The sequence below is a fragment of the Ursus americanus genome, chromosome 5 (assembly GCF_024610735.1).
Source record: "Ursus americanus isolate L20-20 chromosome 5, mUrsAme1.1.p, whole genome shotgun sequence".
Classification (NCBI taxonomy): domain Eukaryota; kingdom Metazoa; phylum Chordata; class Mammalia; order Carnivora; family Ursidae; genus Ursus; species Ursus americanus.
This window is the reverse complement of record NC_142131.1, coordinates 29,857,681-29,878,408: the sequence shown is the minus strand read 5'-3', so window position 1 is coordinate 29,878,408 and position 20,728 is coordinate 29,857,681. Positions and strand designations below refer to the sequence as shown.

At 40.0% G+C, this 20,728-nt stretch overlaps 2 protein-coding genes across 10 annotated transcripts in view; both read left to right on the top strand.

Moving 5' to 3' along the window:
- The window catches only part of CRHBP (corticotropin releasing hormone binding protein), a 129,055-nt gene extending 118,048 nt beyond the window's left edge, over window positions 1–11,007 (top strand). For 4 of the 6 annotated variants that reach the window (XR_015724468.1, XR_015724464.1, XR_015724467.1 and 1 more), the window contains 3 exons: window positions 6,418–6,609; window positions 10,672–10,842; window positions 10,936–11,001. The gene's annotated coding sequence lies outside the window, so the exon portion shown is untranslated. Of the gene's footprint in view, window positions 1–6,417; window positions 6,610–7,833; window positions 10,382–10,671; window positions 10,843–10,935 lie in introns of those variants that run through there. The other 2 variants (XR_015724466.1, XR_015724465.1) reach the window with 2 other exon arrangements.
- A 3,738-nt stretch (window positions 11,008–14,745) lies between these two features.
- Window positions 14,746–20,728, top strand: part of AGGF1 (angiogenic factor with G-patch and FHA domains 1) — a 62,830-nt gene continuing 56,847 nt past the window's right edge. For 3 of the 4 annotated variants that reach the window (XM_087862054.1, XM_045796430.2, XM_045796429.2), the window contains exons 1-4: window positions 14,746–15,329; window positions 18,026–18,128; window positions 19,143–19,351; window positions 20,515–20,676. In XM_087862054.1, coding sequence (XP_087718180.1) covers window positions 15,120–15,329; window positions 18,026–18,128; window positions 19,143–19,351; window positions 20,515–20,676 — 684 coding nt within the window. In that variant the 5' untranslated portion in view covers window positions 14,746–15,119. Of the gene's footprint in view, window positions 15,330–16,431; window positions 17,250–18,025; window positions 18,129–19,142; window positions 19,352–20,514; window positions 20,677–20,728 lie in introns of all 4 variants that reach the window. The other variant, XM_045796431.2, reaches the window with a different exon arrangement.

Below are 20,728 nucleotides of genomic sequence, written 5' to 3'. Positions count from 1 at the left end.
TATACATAATCGATATATCCATATATTACTATCTTGACAGCTGCAGAGCTTTTCATTGTAGAGATGTACTTTATGGTTCTATATTTATATTCCTTTCTAATTTTTGACTTTTCAAAGCCAGCTAAGATCTTATTTCTTTTTTTTTTTTTTAAAGATTTTATTTATTTATGTGGTAGAGAGACAGCCAGCGAGAGAGGGAACACAGCAGAGGAGTGGGAGAGGAAGAAGCAGGCTCCCAGTGGAGGAGCCCGATGTGGGACTCGATCCCAGAACACCGGGATCACGCCCTGAGCCAAAGGCAGACGCTTAACAACTGTGCTACCCAGGCGCCCCTAAGATCTTATTTCTTGGCCTCAACTATCTTGTTAGCTTGAAGTCCACTCGTCAAAGAGACCCACAGTATCCTGTGTGGTTACAGCAACCCTTAAATCCATCATAACCCAGAAGAGTCACCTAGTGGTTGGTTGCATAAGATCTTTTTTGTATCTTTAACCAAATTGTGTGGACTACAGTAAAGAAAACTGTATTAATTCATTAAATCTACTTCATTCTTTTGATAAGGAAAATGTATCTGGGAATATATGAGACTTAAAATGACCATTCACTGGGGCACGTGGGTGGCTCAGTCGTTTAAGCATCTGGTTCTTGATTTTGGTTCAGGTCATGATCTCAGGGTTGTGAGATCGAACCCCGGTCAGGCTCCATGCTCAGCATGGAGTCTGCTTAAGATTCTCCCTCTCTCTGCCCCTCGCCCCACTCTCTTTCTCTCTCTCTAATAAAGATAAATAAGTAAAATCTTTAAAACAAATGATCACTTGCAACTTATGACAGTATCTGAACGGGATTCATTGTCCATAGAGGTCTCTCAGTAACTTCAAACTCTGGGCCAATTGTAAAGAAACACTGATGAAACCGAAATCAGTCACAATGAGCAGGATAAAAAAAATCAATGTGGGAATTCATTCAAATACTCGTGTTTTTTTAAAAGATTTATTTATTTATTTTGGTGGGGGGAGGGGTAGAGGAAGAGGGAAAGAGAGAATCCCAAGCAGACTCCTGCTGAGCGAGGATCCTGTTGTGTGGGACGGATCCCTTGACCCTGCCCCTGATCATGACCCGAGCCGAAACCAAGAGTCCAGCGCCCAAGTGACTGAGCCACCAAGGTGCCCCCAAATTCTCAAAAATGTTAACGGTTTCATACTAGTTTCTTTCCTTCCCCCCCCTTTGAAAATGATCATCAGTTAATCTGTATAGTATTTTACATAAATACACTTAAACCCCACACTAACAACTTTTTTTTTAGTCAGTGGCTGATGAAAACAAACTCTGCTGGAGGCGCCGGGCTGATTCAGTCGAAAGAGCATGTGCCTGTTGAACTCAGGGTCATGAGCTGGAGCCCCATGCTGGGTGTGAGATTACTTAAATAACTGTTTAAAAACAAAACCAAACAAAAACTCTGCTGGTTTTCCTCACTGCAGGTAGGCAGGCAAGCCAGGGTGGAGTTGGTGGTAGTTACTGGCTAGTCCTTCCCCACACTGGGTCACCCCTCCCTGTTACAGGAAAGCCTGCCCTCTAGAGACAGTTTAGGGTGAGGAATTGGGGACTATGGCAATGATGGGCTGAGAAAGACACATCACAGTCTCTTCCTGTCCCTTAACCTAGTCAGAGTATATCTCCATGTCACCCCAAACCAAATAAAAGAAATAACCAAAGATAAAAGTAATTCAGAATATTTGGGAAATGACACAAAGTGGTTAATAAACCTATAGAGATCCTTGACTCATACCTTATGAATTAAATTCTCTAGGCCCATAATGTATTAAAGAAAAGGTACTGGGTCTCTGAATACCATGTGTTTCTGACATTTTATAGACCTTGAGATCAGATGTGAGTACTCGGTCAACCCAGTGCTATATCCTGCACTGTAATTAAGACTAAATGAAGTGAAAAGGCTTCTAACAAGTGTGTCATAGAAAATGCTATGATCCATCTACCTACAATGGAATTAGAATTCTAGAAATATGTTGCCAATTTCTTTGCCATTAGAGAGGACTGAATTGTACAAAATACATTGTTGTTTATGACTCGGGTCTAAGATTTTTCTTGGTAAATGAGTACAATCTTTATGTAACTCTTAATCTGATATCTGGTGTTTTACAATAGTAAAAAAATGAAAGTATTGATATCCTACAATTTGTTGCTGAAGGAAGCCTATAAAATGCAGTGTTGTCATTTCATGGTTTCTTGCTAAAGACCCATCCCAATTCCTATAAGTGTGCTGCAGTGTAGGGTAATTGAAATTTTTTTACATATTTTTCAAAACTTACTGAAACCTAGAAACATTCTGTGAGTAGCAGGAATCATTATTTTACTTGAAGATTATCTGTGTTGGAGGGAAGTTGTTGGTATATTAGCTCTGGGTTGGAATCACACACATTCATCACTTACTTGCTGAATGACCTTGGGCAGGCTACTTAACCTCTCCAAGCCTAGTTTCCTCCAGTGTAAAATGGGGATAATAATAGTATTGGCCTTGGAGGACTTTTAACTTTTTTTTTTTTTGAAATAATTGTAGATTCACAAGAAGTTGCAAGAACAGTACAGTGAGGTCCCATGTATCCATCATCTAGCTTACCCCAATGGGGGCATCTTATTTAATTATAGTGTTTGATCAAAACCAGGAAATTAATTGGTAAATACAACTAACTAGACTACAGTTCTTATGCCAATTTTGCCAGTTTTTGCATACACTCATTTTTGTATTGTTTTTTGTTTTCTTTTCGTAAGTAAGCTCTACGCCCAATGTGGGGCTGGAACTCACAACTCCAAGATTAGGAGCCACATGCTCTAGCAACTGAGCCTGCCAGGCACCCCTTATAAGCTTTTTCTCTTTTTTGGTAGAGTTTTGTGTGTAATTCAGTGGCACTTTATCACATATAACCATCACTACAATCAAGATACAAATATGTGGATTAAATACAATTAAAGTGCATAGCACAAGAGGTAGCATATAGAAGAAACTAAGTAAATGTTAGTATCATGATTATTAGTTAGGTGAAATCAGATAATCGTGCTTATTCAGTGCTTCCTAATTTCATGAGGTTACTTGGTTGGTTGACAGAAATACTGTTTTAGAAGCTAGAAGCAAAGAACTTTGTATTAATCGTGTTTCAACTTTTTTTCTGTGTTTTACGGTGCTTCAACATCCTGGAGCCTTGGAGACAAAGGGAGTGGCTGCTCCTCCCAGGGTTAGCTAATTCCTAGAGACAGCAAACAACTTGCCTGTGGCATTGCCTTTGACATGCAAACCACACCCCCACTTGTCTCCTTCCATCAGACTCCCCAAGTTATTGCCCCCCTCCACCTGCTCCTTAGCTTTAAATTTTCACTTCTCATTGTATTTGGAGCTGAGTCTCATCTCTTTCTCTTATTGGCGTAGTCTTGACATCTACACTTATGGCAACAGTCCTGAATAAATTCTTGCTTATAAGTGTCAGGATACCTTTTTTCCTTTATGAGCTCCAGGACCAGTCAATACTAGACAACACCGATGTGCATTTCCCTGAATTCAGGGAGCCTTCTAGGGGTCTTCTTGATTGACTGGGGTGAATGGTGAGGGGGCCAAATTAAAGGGTATACCATTTCTTCCAGTATTTCTTTGCCATTCCTTATATGAAGGACAAAGAGAAATCACATTTTTTAGATGCAGAAAAATTGGTACATAGAAAAACTTCATCGAAGAGTTAAAATAAGATGATCACAGTATCCCAGTAATCATTCCATATATGCAATAAAGTTAACTTAAATGAGGTTCTAACTTGGGGATACACTTTTTAAGTAAGTGACATTGCTGCAGAGGCCCTGTGTTTTTCCCATGGCAGCGCTTATCACATTGTGTCCGCATAATCTCTTGTCTGAGGCTTGGCTCCTCCAGGGCAGGGACGAGGCAGGTGGGGTAGGGAGGTGCCCACAGGATCTGAAAGATCAGAACCTCCAGGCAATATTTTGTTTCCTGGGATATACCACGCCTACCAGAAGTTAATTCTTGTGCCTGGAATCTTTGGGAAGTACCAATGCTTTACTGCCACCTTCTGGCCAAAATGTGTTTTGTCATATTTCTTCATTTCGTTTTTTTTTTTTTTTGGTCTTGGTAAAAAGGATTTGAGAGAAGTTAAGTCCCGGTCACATCAGCAAACCCACATTGCCAGTAGCAACCGACATGGATAGAAAAGTATATAACTCTTGGGGCACCTGGGTGGCTCAATCGTTGGGCGTTTGCCTTTGGCTCAGGTAATGATCCCAGGGTCCTGGGATTGAGCCCCGCATCAGGCTCCCTGCTCAGCTGGAAGCCTGTTTCTCCCTCTCCCACTCCCCCTGCTTGTGTTCCCTCTCTTGCTGGCTGTCTCTCTCTCTGTCAAATAAATATTTAAAACCTTAAAAAAATAGTATATAACTCTTGAGAAACTTTCCAAGGATGTGCATGCATATATATGTCTATTTATATCACACACAAATGAATACTGTTCTGAATCTGTGAAGGTCCAAAAACCCGATCATCATAACTTATTATTCTACAGGTTTTTAAAAAATAGTTTATAAAATGCTTTCACATCTGGTCATTCTATTAATTTGAGAGGCAAGTAGGGATGATTAAAAAATGATTTTTACTTATTATTTTTAGAGAGAGGGTAGGGAGGGCCCGAGGGAGAGGGAGAGAGAGTGTCTTAAGTAGGCTCCATGCTCAGCACAGAGCCCGACGTGGGCCTCGATTTCATAACCCTGAGATCATGACCTAAACTGAAATCAAGAGTTGGACACTCAACCGACCGAGCTACCCAGGTGTCCCAAGAAAATGATTTTATAGCACTCCCCTAAGAAAGGGAATTATTAAGGAGCCCTTAAACTTCCTCACAGATATTTTGTCCTACAAATATTTTTTTAAAATTTAAAATCAGTTAATTAACATATAGTGTATTATTAGTTTTGGAGGTAGACTTTAGTGATTCATCAGTTGCATATAACAACCAGTGCTCATTCTATCAAGTGCCCTCCTTAATGCCCATCACTCAGTTACCCCATCCCCCCACCCACCTCCCCTCCAGCACCCCTCGGTTTGTTCCCTAGAGTTAAGAGTCTCTTATGGTTTGTCTCCCTCTTTGTTTTCATCTTTTGTTTTTTCTTCCCTTCCGCTATATTTGTTTTGTTTCTTAAATTCCACATATGAGCATCTGTTGTTTCCGGCGTTGTCAATTTTAGCCAATCTGAGAGATATGAGGTGATAGCTCATTGCGGTTGTGATCTGTATTTCCCTGATGCCCAGTGATGTTGAGCATTTTTTCATGTGTCTGTTGGCCATTTGTATGTCTTCTTTGGAAAAATGTCTGTTCATGTCTTCTGCCCATTTCTTGACTAGTTTTTTGTTCTTTGGGTGTTGAGTTTGATAAGTTCTTCATAGATTTTGGATACCAGCCCCTTATCTGGTAAGACATTTGCAAATATCTTCTCCCATTCTGTAGGTTGTCTTTTAGTTTTGTCAACTGTTTCCTTTGCTGTGCAAAAGCTTTTTATATTGATGAAGTCCCAATAGTTCATTTTTGTTTTTGTTTTGCTTGCCTTTGTAGAGGTGTCTAGCAAGAAGTTGCTGTGGCCGAGGTTGAGGAGGTTGCTGCCTGTGATCTCCTCTAGGGTTTTGATGGATTCCTGTCTCACACTTAGGTCTTTCACCCATTTTGAGTCTATATTTGTGTATGGTGCAAGAAAATGGTCCAGTTTCATTCTCCTGCTTGTGGCTGTCCAGTTTTCCCAACACCATTTGTTGAAGAGACTGTCTTTTTTCCTATTGGATATTCTTTCCTGCTGTGTCGAAGATTAGTTGACCATAGAGCTGAGGGTCCATTTCTGGGTTCTCAATTCTGATCCTCCCACCATCCTACGTGAAGGGTACTACTTAATCTCTGTTTTGCTTATGGGGAAACTGAAGCACCGTGTGCTTAAGAAACTGGCCCAAAGTCACACAGTTAGTGCGTAGCAGAGCTGAAGTTCAGTTAACATGTCTCTATCTAAAAGTTACTTTACAAGGCACCTGGGTAACTCAGTGGGTTAAGCCTCTGACATCAGCTCGGTCATGATCTCAGGGCTCCACGCCTGGCCGAGTTGGACCAGGGCAAGCTCTGCACTCAGCAGGGAGTCTGTCTGGAGAGGGGGGGGGGCGCCCCGCCCCCACCCCGGCCGCTCCTGTGTGCTTTCTCTCTTTTAAATAAAAAAATAAAATCCTAAGAAAAAAGTTACTTTACTAACCCGCACGTGTCCCTGTTGCTTTATGCCACTTCAGTAATTTATCAAGTTAATTCTACCCTATTATGTCCTCTGTAACCCTAATGAGCTGCATAAACACCCAATTTTGTGTTTCTTTTTTAGGTTTTTGGCATATATTCAGATGAACCTTAATGTATTTATAACTATGTCGTATGAAGGAAGATACATTTAATGCCAAACGAAATACCGTGACTACATTTAATCAACATATGAGGATAATAAAGAAGTGGTTAGGCCCACAATCTGCCCTTTTTCTTTAAGAGATGATTTCAACAAATGAATGGCATGACTTTGGTAAGTAAATAATCCTTCATTGTGAGCTCACATTAAATTCTCATAAAGTCAAGTGAAGCAAGAAGTACATGTATTTCAGTAAATGATAGGATCACGTCCAGGCCCTACCTCAAAACATCGAGAAGGTAAATATGTTTTCTTGGCACTCTAATACTTCCTTTGGTTAATTTTAATTTTCTATTTTATACTCTTAAATATTTTTTAATTATTACAAGAGCATTGTTAATAGCTACTGCTCTATCTTGTGGAGAAAAGGACAGGGAGGGAAGAAGAAGGCTCTTCTAGAATCAAGATACATTGAGTCAGCAACCCCCACCTCAAGTACAAGTGTGCGATGCTTCTCTACCCCGACCGCACTGGGGGGTCCGGTACAGGATCCCATCAGTCCTCTTCCTATCCTATGTGTTCCTGGGTGTCTTGAAGTATTGTGTGTATTGGGGAAATGCCAAATGGGGAGAGGGGGTGGTCTGTCAGTCCTCCTAGGCAGTCCATGGGAGAGGATGCCAGAGGAATGGAGTCCTCATGGATCCCGAGGGAGGGCAGTTAGAGTCCCTGGTGCAGGTGCTGGAAACATTCCCTTGAATGAAAGCTGGGCAAACCACAAGTGTCAATGGCTCAGTTTCCAAGCAGTTCTTGGGCCCTGCATCCATAGCCTTCATGGTGGTCCCTCCTCCGATCCACCTGCCTAGCTCTTCCAGGGCAATGCGTGCTCTCCCTTCTTGAGCAATGTTTCCTTGTTCCCAGTCCAGCCCCTACACCTGTCCTTTTTTTTTTTTTAAGTTCCTTAACATCTCTAAGGATATTTCCCTTACTCTGTTTTCTCTAATAATTGTTTATTAGTACTTTTGTCTTTTAAGCATGACTTTCATTACATTTTTAGACTTGTGGTTCTGTGAAACAAATTACATTCGGTTCTAGTGATACAGTAATCTCATTTTATAATTATACTTTTGTGTGATTTCTTGAATCATGTCTCTCTCCCCCATGAGACTGTAAATGACAATAAATTGACTCTATTTTCATTCACCATTGTACCCCCAGAGCCCAGCACCATGCCTGGAACATAGCTGGTGTTCCATAAATATTTGTTGAACAAGTAGACATTACCCAAATTTTTGCCTTTAAAGCCCATCTTGAAGATTTTGTACATATTTTAGAAATAAAGATGAAGAAGAATATTGGCAGAACCATATTAAAGGTCTATGTCTTCTTCTGTGTTCCCAGCTCTCTAGTTCTGAAGCAGATGATTTAAGGCTTTATCACACACAGCCGCTTCATTGAAGGGTCATGTTGTGTTGAGGATTATGAAGGACAGGGAGAAGAAGAGGAAAGAGAAGAGTTGAGGATTATGAAGTCAAGCCTGGGCTCAGCGGAAAGAGCCAAGTGCAGAGTGGCTGCATCCTCGCCATGCATATGCTGGCGAAGCAGTGGGCCCGTGGAATAATCCCACATCTCCAATGTTTCACATAGCTCTTTTCAGCTTGTAAACTCTGACTTCAGCAGTTCTATACCACTCCAGCCGTCTGTCTATACGTAACTCAGGTCCTATTCTTTACCTGTATTCAGCAAACATATACTGAACACTTGCTATCTTGAGTGTGTGCTGGTGGTGCTCAGTACACAGGTATACTGTTTGCTACTTATTTTTTAAATGGAATTTATTTTTAAGAGCAGTTTTAGTTTCACAGCAAATTTACTACTCCTTTGTAAAAGCCTGAATCAAAGTTATCTGCAAATGTAAGAAAGTGCAATTTACACTTTGAACCCACACATGCGCACACACACGTGCACACACACATGCACACACACGCACACACACGCACACAGTCAGCCTCCTCTTTCCACCCTGGTTACAACTTCGATACTTCATTTCTTGATTAATATTTAGCAAAGGGTGAGAAGAAAAGCCAAAAACTTCAAAACACACCAGGAACATATTTATGTCACATCAGGTGGAAAAAATCCACAAAAATTTCTTTGCAAACTTCTAGCAAGTATTTAGATATTAGTTGTTGGGGACTTGTTAGTTAATCAATACTTGACTTTTCGAGAAAAGTTTGGAAGGTATAAAACTTTCATCTCTGAGCCAACAGAGATGTTTCTTAACTGGAAATTTTCCTAGACCTGTCACATAGAGGAAAAACAAAAGATGGTCAAAAGAAAAAGCCTGCTTATTCTCAAATCTTCCATTGCTAGTCAAAACAACACCAGAAGTCAGAAGTTCTAAGATGTAGTGTCATTTTATCAAAGTCATTGCTTAAGTGAAACTTTTATAAAGTGTGCCTAGAGACCAGTGTAGTAAATGCTTTACTCGTTTAAAATAAGGTTATTAAAATTATGAAGACATCTAACAAGTAGATGAACTACTCTACATAAAAAAGACTGTCATTTAGGCCTTATATTTGGCCGAATGAACTAGAAATCCAACCATGCTGACTTAATTAAAAGGGATTTATTTTTCTCACCTAAGAGGAAGTCTAGAGACAGGCACTTCACAGTATCATCAATATCTCAGGATCCTTCTATCCTTTTGGTTCGCTTTTCTTAAGGTGTGGCGTTCACGTTTGTGATTTCCTCGTGGTCACAATGAGGCTGCTGTACCTCCAGCATAATATCCACTTTCTAGTTAAGAAGAATAAAAAGAAGGGGTGCCTGGGTAGCGCAGGCGTTAAGCGTCTGCCTTTGGCTCAGGGCATGATCCCGGCGTTCTGGGATTGAGTCCTGCATTGGGCTCCTCCGCTAGGAGCCTGCTTCTTCCTCTCCCACTCCCCTGCTGTGTTCCCTCTCTTACTGGCTGTCTGTCACATAAATAAATAAAATCTTAAAGAAAAAAAAGAAGAATAAAAAGAAAAGAGAAGAGCAAAGGCAAAAGGCTGAATTGTCCTTTTTTATTGGAAAGCAATAGCTTTGCCAGGAACCCTGCCTCTGGATTTCTAATTACTATAACTATGTCACGTGGTTACCTAGCTTTGGTGTGTTGTTACCCTGAACAAAATTCAGGTTCTCTTATAAGAAGTAAAGAGAATGGCTATTGATTGGGTTGACAACTAGTGGAATCTGCCACAAAAAAAAAAAAAAAACAAAAAAAAACACACATTTTAAAATTAAATCCAGAAAAGGCGTAAGTCCCAGGACATTTGGAGGTAGAAAATGAATGAAGTTAACATCTTGAACAAAAGTTTCTTACAGGCTCAGTCTCAGGACAAAGGTATTATCTATGTTCCCAGCTTTGGACAGTTAGACATGGTTCAACATAGGCTGGCTTGGGTGATTTTTAGAGAAAAGTCAGGGCCTTCCCACTTATGCTGTAGGATGCCTAAAAGGCACCACCAAGCGATGAACAGCCTCAAAAGAATTTAGCAATGATGCATGGTTGCTAGTTTTTTGCATTTTTTATCCAATTTTAATACTAATAAATTCCTGACGACCAGTGGCATTCAAAGAAGCGTGGCTCAAGTAGCCAAGTAACAAAATACTCAGTCTTTAACTCGCATCTCTTGAAAACTAAATATTCAAGGGGAATCGTTTCATACTACCCAGCAACACCTCTTGCATCCCTTATTCTCTCCTATTCACTCATAGATTTTGTTGTATTTTACCAAAGTATCAATCCACAATGAATTGGAACTTTTTCAAATGGTCCTTCAACATAGAGTTTGAGAAAGTACTGTTCCAGTCTAAAGCATTGATTTTGCATCTTGAAGGCCTAGAATCAGTCCAGTGGAGAAAGATTCTCCTTAGAGAGTCAGCATTCTCAATATCGGGGATGCGTGTATGGAGGGGGGAGGGGTAGCATGGGAAATTTTACAATATAGTATAAATATAATATAAATACAGTAATTTACAATTTTACAAATATAGTAATTACAATTTTACAATATAGTATAAATATAATATAAATATAGTAATTTTAAAAAATCATTATACAATCATAAAATGAAAGTGCAAAATGTAAGTATTTCAGCTGGGGGTGGAGAAGAGGGGCTTGCCCAGTTTCTTTGGCTTCCTTCCTTTACCATCTCGCCAGTGTTTTAGTGTTACACCCACCCATTCTTTCCTTAGGTCTCCAGGGGAAGGAAACAGGTAATGGTCAATTGACCAAAAGTAATATGGAGCAATAAATCAGAACTATTGAAATGCTAGTGGCTCCCAGATATTCTTGTGTGACATCAAACAGGAGGATCAGATAGGAGAATGTTGGCTGCCCATTGGATCCAACATAAATTATGGCAGGTGAATGTTCATTAAATGAACAATTGATGACATTCTAAAAGAAACTGGATATAAATCAGGTTTTATTTAATTGACAATATTCCTCTGTTGCAGAATATAGGACAATCTATGGTACTCGGCCTGCTGAAACTCACAGGATCCTGGAGTGGCTTGAGATCAGGTTGAGTATCAGATATTGCCACAAACAAAATATCCCCAAACTTCCATAAGTATCATTTATTTCTCCCAAGCCTGGGGTGAGGTGGTGGCTGGCTGATCTTCACTGGGATTGCCAACTGTCTGAGGGTTTCCTGGGACCTCTGCTATAGGCTGGCTTAGCTGGACTGTCTCAGCTGGAACAGATCTGTTCCACGTGTCAGTTATCCCCCCCCCCCCCCCCCCCGCTTTAAGACCAACAGACACACCTGAGCGTGTTCTCACGGCAATAGAAGAAATCCAAGAAAGCAAGCAGAAATACTGGGGCCTCTTGAGATGTAGGCTCAGAACGGGTGCACTGTTCTGGAAATCACCTCATTCAACTGGCCAAAGCAAATCACATGGCCAAACCCAGATTCAAAGGTGGAGGGGAGATTCTGCCTCTTTAGTGAAGGGAACATACGGCCATTCTGGAAAGCAGCCTAGTGGAATAGAGTGAAATTAAATGTTTGCCCTAGAAACCAGAGATCACATGCGTTGATACATATTCAAAAGAAATGAATGCACAGGCCAGTGAAGTGGAATGAATAAGGGTTTTCATTGTGGTATCAATGGAGAATACTTGACGTCGCAATTGGAGGTAACTTAGATGTTGATAACTAATGGATAAATTAAACGTGGTATACTTACACTTTGGAACACTATGCAGCACTTAGATGTATATATAGCAATACATGTGGATTTTAAAAACATCTTTTTACCCATGGAAAAAAATAAGAAACAGTGTAAGATTTAAAACCAAACCTGGGTGGCTCAGTAGATTAAGCACCTGCCTTTGACTCAGGTCATGATCCCAGGGTCCTGGGATTTGAGCCCTGAGATGGGCTCTGCTCAGTGGGGAGCCTGCTTGAACCTCTCCCTCTGCCTGCCACTCCTCCTGCTTGTGCTCTCTCTCTCTCTGTCAAATGAAATAAAATCTTTAAAAACCCAAATACTATTTATGTAAAATGAATACACACACAAAACATATAAGGATAGATTTATATTTAAAGACATATAGCAGACATGTAAGAGTGGGTGCCCATTGGCAGAAAGGAGGTAATGGGAGTGGGGACTGGGTTTATAGAGTGACACTAAAACCAAGCCAAATCAAAAAGATAGAGGAGCCATTCATGGGCCAATGTCGATAATGTGTTGTGAACTAAGAACTATGACTACAATCTGAGGTACAAAATAATAAATAAGAAAAAATATTACAGAAACAAAATCAAATTGCATAGAGTGTCAGGTAGTTTGCTTCTCTAGGACACTGGCCCTGCCCACTATAGTGAGTCACTTTTGATCTGAAAACTCCCTCTAGGAAAAACTGATGTTCACTTACTCACCATGCATTTTTCCCTCTCTTCCATATTTATAGAACCCTGTATTATTAGGAATAATGTGTCCAGCTTAGAAAGACACACATACTCACATGCACAATTCCTAGCCACACTTGTAGCAAGGGTGGGTATTGAGATATAAACAGAAGTCATTGAATGGGGCTTTCAAAAATCTTTTTTTTTTAAAGATTTTATTTTTAAGTAATCTCTCCACCCAACATGGGGCTTAAACTCACAACCCCAAGATCAAGATTCACATGCTCTACCGAGCCAGCCAGACACCCCATGGGAAAGTCTTCTTGTCCCTTGCTATCTTGTTCAATGAATTGACCTGAAGGCTGGAAATAATGCTCTGAGACTAGCAGAGGAGACACAGATGGAGCCTGGGTCCTGAAGACCTGGTGAAGCCACTAAACCAGCTCTGGACTAAACCACTTCTGGACTTCTTTAATGTAACAGAATAACCTCCTAATTTGTTTAATAAGCCACTGTAGACTGACTGGTGTTACTAACCTTAATGCAATTCCTCATACACAAGGCTTTCTCTTTTTTCTTCAAAAAAAAAAAATTCTCACTCTTTTCTTCCAGACTAATAGTCAGAGGTTAAAGACTAGTAGCATGATGAGGCCAGAATTTAGGCTTAAATGGATTACCTTTAAGACAAGCCAAAGAAACACTGCTTCAAGTAGTAGCTGATAAGAATTTATTCATTTGATAATTAATGGTTAAAATGTGAAATTTCTCATTTGTAAAAAGAGGACCTAGGAAGTACACTCTATCTTAAAGTTATCTTATAGGTGGTATTCATGGCATTTCTTATCCCCCAAAGATAGAGAAAGTGGAAAATACAGTTTTTATTTTAAAAGGTTTTGATAAATTCTTGACTAGAGTCATAATGCATTAAGGTAAGTCTGAATTTTTTTTTTCCCAGCACATCTCTCTTTTACATCAGGGAGGACATGCTGTGTCTTCTCACTGAACATCCTTTCACGGCTACATCATTGTTGCCTTGACATAGGGTGCCTTGTAGAAGGGCTCTTAGGGACTAAAGTATAATGTATGCAGGACTGAGAAAAGGAAGATCCCCACTGCAGAACTCACTGCCTGTGGAAGATGTGGGCAAGTGACAAAAAGCACACTGAACTAGGACTCCAAACATGATTCTTTTGTTTGGCTGTGCTCAGCAAACATTTAAGGATACCTGCTCTGTGACAGGCACTGTGCTGGACCCTGGAAAAGGACTGGCAAGACATAGGCACTGACCTCCATAGGTCTCAGGCACAGCATTCTGAGCTCAGGCTACAATTCTAATCGACCTTGGTGAAGGGAAGACGTTTCAGGAGGCCCTCATCAGTTTAAAGGCTGGTGAAAAAATGCCAGTTTCACACAGGTGAAACACCAAATAAATCCGCTGAACCAGAGCATTTTTCTCTCCTACTTTCACAGAATCTAGCTGCTCATTTTCCCACCAGGGATGCTCCTCTCTGCAACTCAGGCCTAATGAATCTGCTTTTATTTCCTGGGGGCCTAAACTCACAAAATCAGCAGAGATGGTCAATAAGAAGAGAATCAGGAAACTGTGTTCTAGCCCTGGTCTAGCATTATCTCTAGAAAGCTCGACATATTATTTTTCAGTGTTCTCATCTGCAAAGTGCTGTAAAATGAAGAGCTGTAAAGTGAACTCTGTGCAAAAACTGTGAAAACTTTTTGCTAGTAGGTGAAGGGTTACAGGACATGACTCCCTCAGCCCCCATACGCCACTTTGGTGTGTGGATTATCTTGAGCTTAAGTCACTTTAGACCCTGAGGGCTCAGAAGAAACTTTTGTCCTCCCTTAACCACACAGAAGAATCTAAATTGGGGTCTTTCCCATAATAAGGATTATTAACAGAGATACATTTTATCTGAGTGAGCCATCTGCATGGTAAGGCCAACATCTAATTACCAAACATCTGCTCATCTTATCGCTCTATGAAAGTGCATTCCTTTCATCTTAAGTCCCAGACGCCTACCTCCTTTTTAGTTCAGAATGACATATATACCTCATTGTGCCTATCTTTGGAATTTCCATGTCTACGCGAGTTCCTTATACCTATGCCTATTAAATTTGATTTTTCTCTTGTTAATCTGTCTCATGTGAATTTGATTCTTCGTGCAGCTAGAAGGACCTTTGAGGAGACAAGAATTCTTGCTCCCCAACAAAGGAAAGTGCAAAAACCCAAGGCCAGAGGCAGCGACCTTCAAACTATCCCCAGAGCTAAGCTGCCACTTTCAAATCGACTCTTAAAGCGCGCAAGTACCCTAGTGCTAAGGTAGAGAGACTGCGCATGTGCGGTAAGGCCCTTGCCAGTACCCGTAGCTTCCCTTTAGGTTTTGGCCCCGCCTACCACCAGCGCCCTCGTTTCCGGTTCAGCCCAGGAAGCTTCCGAGTGTTTCTGGCCCCGGCGTCTCTGGGCCGACCGTCTCTCCAACGTTTTTCCAGGTCTTTCGGTTGCTGGGGAAGGTAGTTGCCAATAAAGTTTCCCCGTTTCAGAGTCTGACGGATTGGGCCAGGTGCATCCTCTGTCCCCTTGCTCATTGCCCGCAGTCTTTCTAGGCTACAGGCAAGGAGTTTCAAGGCGTCATGGCTAGGGGCCGCTTCGGCCCGGCCGGTCTGAGGCCAGCTTTCGTTGCCCGCGGGCTCTCATGGCTTTTGGTCCCGCTGGTGTCCGCCTTAGCGTGAGTGGGTCCCTCCGCGCCCACGGACCTCCGTCTGCTGGACCCCATGGCCTCCGAGGCTCCGTCGCCTTCGTTGTCGCCGTCGTCACCTCCCTCCCCTGAGCCTGAGCTGGCCCAGCTGAGGCGGAAGGTGGAGAAGTTGGAACGCGAGCTGCGGAGCTGCAAGCGGCAGGTGCGGGAGATCGAGAAGCTGCTGCATCACACGGAGCGGCTGTACCAGAGCGCAGAGAGCAACAACCAGGAGCTCCGCACCCAGGTGCGCGGTCCGCTTCCAGCTCGGCGCCCCATCTAGCCCAAGGGGTGGCTTCCGAAGCCTCTGATAGCCTCGGAAGGGCTCCCTGGTAGGGCCCCAGAACTGCTTTATAGAGTATCTGAAAGAAATAAAAGTTCGCTAGTATTATAATTCTAAGTACATTTGAAGCTAGCCTAAGAGTTCGGGTTCCTCGATTTAGAGTAAGTGCGCAAGCTGCTGGTGGGAAGTGAACTTCATTACCTTACTTTTATTCTCACTCGTGACGTTCCCTTGGCATTAGGAACATTTGTATTATTTTTTCTGCATCACTTTTGAGTTTGTTGAAGCTCTGGACTTGAAGCAGAATTCCATTTATTACTCACTTGGTGTGTGAACTGATGCTGAGACTCAATTGTCCATAAAATGAGAGGGTTAGTACACATATGAAGGTTAAATCAGATTAAGCATGAACAAACAGTTTTAGAGTTTTACAAACTGTTGAACACTATGCATGTGTCAGGTTGTTTTTCTGGGCATTTACCAGCTTGAATTTTCTGGTGAAAGTGGTGGGGGAGGGGGGGCTTTGTTAGAGACACTAACCAGCTAACTTCATGTTCATAAAATGGAGTAAGGATAAGTATTTATCTGTCACTTCTTTTTTTTTTTAATTTTAAAAAGGAGCATATTTTTCCCCAGCTTGATTGTTGGGCAGTTACACTCTCCAAACAAGTTATTTCCATGTAATTATTAATGTAAACTGTTGTGTAGTCCTTTGTAATATATTGGTATATTTCCTGAAACTGCACGTAAAAGCTGTATACTGAAAAATCGGCACTTTGTTATGCTTTGTTATCAAAGGGTGTCTGAAAATAACTGCTGAGATGTAGTGCATTGTGTGTTGTATAGGTTGTTAATATGACATTATAGAAACTAGTGTTTAGTTAGTAGCTAGTTCTCGAACACTTAAAATGAATGCATAAGGACTGTGCTAGGAGACTACACATATGGTTAAACTATCATGAGGAAAGGGGAGCAAAATATTCCTTTAAAATACCTTTTAAAAAACCCATTTATTATTCTAAATTTTTATTTTATTTTTTAAAGATTTTATTTATGTATTTGACAGAGAGCACAAGCAGGGGGAGCAGCAGAGGGAAAAAGAAGACTCCCCGCTGAGCAGGGAGCCGGATGTGGGGCTGGATCCCAGGACCCTGGCATCATGACCTGAGCAGAGGCAGACACTTAACCGACTGAGCCACCCAGGCGCCCCTCTAAGTTTTTAATCTAAAGATCTAAAAGAGAACATTTCTGCTAGCCTTGAAGAGCCAGCATTTTGTTATTAGTGTGAATTTGATAGTGGTCTAATAAGAAAACTGAAATGCATAAAAAGCTTGACCCTACTGGTGATAGTAGTAACTCTTCTTTACCCTCTTCTTAGTGAGTCTCCCTTGGTGGTGGGTAGGGGTTGGTTAACTGTCATCTCAAATCACTAAATAATGTTTTACCTGGAGTGGTAAAAAGTTGGCTGGAGAATTGAGGGTGAGCTGGTAGAAAAACAGGTTTTGGACTCTGAAGAACCTTGGGCAAATTATTTGTCTCTTCAAGTTTCTCATGTAAAATGGTGATTAGCGCCACTATTCTGTAAGGAGTTTGGAAGAATTAATGAGAGCTTAGTGCCTATCATGTAGGAGATAATAAATTTATGAAGTTTATAGTAATAGTGGTAGTAGCTAGAGCCAGGACTGGGGCAAGGCAATCAGTAACCCAGGGCAAAAAATTTAAGGAGTACTCATTCTCTGGTAGAGACCCTGTACTTGTGAGAAGCTGAGAATGAGTGCCTCCTTAAATTTTGTGCTCTAGGTGCCTGGCTAGCTTCACTCTAGCTCCAGCGCTGGTGCTAATAGCATCTGGTAACTAATGAAGTGCCTGGATAATCTGTATATGGTCAGTCTTACCACCTTTCTTCTTTGAAGCTTTATGTGTCATTAAGTATTTAAAAGCTTGTTTTTTTAGTTAGTTTCATGACTATAGTAGACATTGTCTCAAACCCAGATCCTTTCCGAATGAAATGTATTTATGGTGGTGTTCCTCATCTGCTTATGGGTGTTTCCACACTGTTGCTTTGACGCTGGCATTCAGTTGAGGCACAGGGGAGACAGATGCCCTTCTGAGGCAGTTACCTCTCTTCCCTTCTGCTGCAGTTGTTTAGTCCTAAGACTACTATCTTCTGTTTAAAGAAAAAAGAAGTGCATTAAAGGGTAGAAGTGAGTATTAATATATTTAAGTGAATAGATAATTCCAGGTGGAGGACACTGAGTGATACTAGATAATTTAATCTGATGAATGGGAATTAATGGTTTTTGAAACTAATTCTTTAGGAACAACTGCTAAGTGATTAAAATTTTAGTATAAAAACATTCTTACTGTTAGAAATAAGGGATCATCTTCACAAAGTCTTATTTAGTTCATCTAAATTCATTTTGTTGGGAATATTTTGAGGTTTAGCAGGAGAGTATAAGAATAAAAACATTTCCCTCTACAAATGTGAAAAGTGAAAGAAATTTATAGTATTTTTAATTTTTCTGAAAAGGAAACTGGCTGCTTTGGTACTTCTCTAAAACTTCAACCAAGAAAAATAATTATTGTAATTTCAGGAGAATGGTGTGTATATTACTAGATTTCTAAATGGTCTATTTTCCTAAAGCCTTGTTTTCTTGTAGGTAGAAGAGCTCAGTAAAATACTCCATTGTGGGAGAAATGAAGACAATAAGAAGTCTGATGTAGAAGTACAAACAGAGAACCACCCTGCTTGGTCAATCTCAGGTATTCGGCTTATAGTGAAGATATCTTAGTGCTGTTACATTCACATCATGCTAAGGTGGAGTTTTCTTTAAATTTAAAGTAGGCATACATCTAGATAAATCTGAGAACTGTTATGTTGACTTCTCATATGATTTGGTATTTTGAGATAATCTCTGTTCCTCTGGTGGGAAAATAGAAATGTCATTCTATAAATATATAATAGTGCTAATGTGTTTTCGGTGACACATGAACTGAGTAATGTTTGTCGTGCTGTGAACCATCTACTCATACCTGGCCTTCCTTTTGATCAGGCACATATGTTTTCTTGTTGATGCGTTCCGCTTGGCATTGTGTTCAGTGTCAGTGTTTTAGGCCCTTATGGGAGTGATGAGCTCACAGCCACGACCTCATGAGTGGCAGTGTGAGGCAAAATAAGTGAGCAACTGAGTTTTAATAAATAGGGATCAGAAGAAATGATCTTTCCACTAAGTTTTGCCTTGTTTTATTCAGTATATGATTTAACTAAATTGTTAAACATGGCAATAGTATTAACATTACATATTTGTATGATAAATTTTTTTTTAAAGTCATCATCATGAGAGAAATTTGACAGAAAAAACAACTCTTGATCTTTATTTCCATTGTCAATTAGTAATGCAACAGTATTCAGGTAGTATGTGATTAGAAGTTAAAGAGTTGCTCTTTTCTTTTTTTTTTTTTTTTGACAGAACACAACCTATTTACTTGTTTTCTTTCTTTATTCTTGCTATGGAAAATCCAAATCTACCTTTTTTTTTTTTTTTTTTTTTACTTTTAATTTGACAACTAGTACTGAAGCTGACATTAGAATCAAGGTTATATACTTCTGCCAATTTATCTGCACCCCACATTTAATCTGTTAAATTGTATACAGTTGTAAGAATGTGGTATGTTAGCATTGTGTGCTGTATTATGTTCAGTGCTGGTGGTTTGGAATTAACTTCTCCTTATATACATTTTTCTAATATGATATCACCTAATTTGCTTTTGCTACAGATTATTATTATCAGACATACTATAAGGATGTTAGTCTTCCAAATAAAGTGACTGAGCTCTCAGTTCAGCAAGATCAGGATATCGAAGCTTCTACTTTTAATTCTGAAGACCAGTCACAAATAGAAAATGATGCTTACACTGGTACTGATACAACAGAACATGTTAAATGTGCAGAAGAGGACCATTTTGCCTCAAATTCAAATTCACAGGTAATAAGATGCTTAACGTGAAACTCTTTTTTTTTTTTTTTTTAAAGATTTTATTTATTTATTTGACAGAGATAGAGACAGCCAGTGAGAGAGGGAACACAAGCAGGAGGGGTGGGAGAGGAAGAAGCAGGCTCATAGCAGAGGAGCCTGATGTGGGGCTCGATCCCATAATGCCGGGATCACGCCCTGAGTTGAAGGCAGACGCTTAACCGCTGTGCCACCCAGGCGCCCCTTAACGTGAAACTCTTGATACCCCAAAGTGTGTCCTTTGTTGTTATATAGAGAAAGAGACTTTTTAGTCCATTACAATGTATACAGGGTTTATATAACATTCTATGTATAATGATACAGTGAATATTACAGTTTTTAAGAAACAAAAATTAGAATTTATTAATATGTGTAACTTTTTCTAAAAAGTTGTGTTCTAAAAATTAATGATGTATATAAACTAAAAGAAAATTTGTCACTGTATTTTCACTCGACCAAAAATTTGGGCAACAGCCACAATATCATGTTCGTACTAATTTTTTTTTGAAGATTTTATTTTTTTAGTAATCTCTCTATCCAACATGGGGCTCAAACTCACAACCCCAAGATTAAGAGTCACACGCTCCACCGACTAAGCCAGCCTGGTGCCACCGCATTAACATTTTTTAATGCTTCCTTTATGTCAAATATCTTGCCACTTTTGCCTGAGTGCCATATAAATTAATTTGTTTGAATCAAGATCCCAGTAATTCCAGGACCCCAAGATCCAATATAACTTCTTAGTGTATGTTATCTCACATTATCTATAGCTTTTTTCTCCATATCTCTTTTAATTTTTTTTTCCCTTTGAACCTGTAATTATTTTTAAAGACTATTTCGGAGTCTGTATTTTGTAGATAACTATCTTATGGTATCAGGCATCTGCTTTTGAGTAATGGTCGCTCACTCACTTTTAATGTCTTCAAAACTAGGTTAAAATTGAATTAACTAAAACACTAATAACTATTTTTTAAAGTGAACTAAACTGCAATTGATAGCCATCTCTTTCCATTGCAGAAATTGAAGTCTTATTATTTAAAATTGTTTTAAGTCTCTCTATTGTTTCTAATTCTACTAACTTTTAAAGTGGTAAAAGGAAGTTTTTGTCTTATTTGACATGAATGTATCTTACCTAGGAGCCAGCATCTGTATTAGCAGAAGATACGTCCTTAGAAGGTTCTTCATTAGCTGAAAGTTTGAGAGCTGCAGCAGAAGCTGCTGTGTCTCAGACTGGATTTAGTTATGATGAGAACACTGGACTGTATTTTGATCACAGCACTGGTTTCTATTATGATTCTGTAAGTATCTCGGACTGTTTACTGTTGTATGGTTGTATACTTGCAGCTTGAC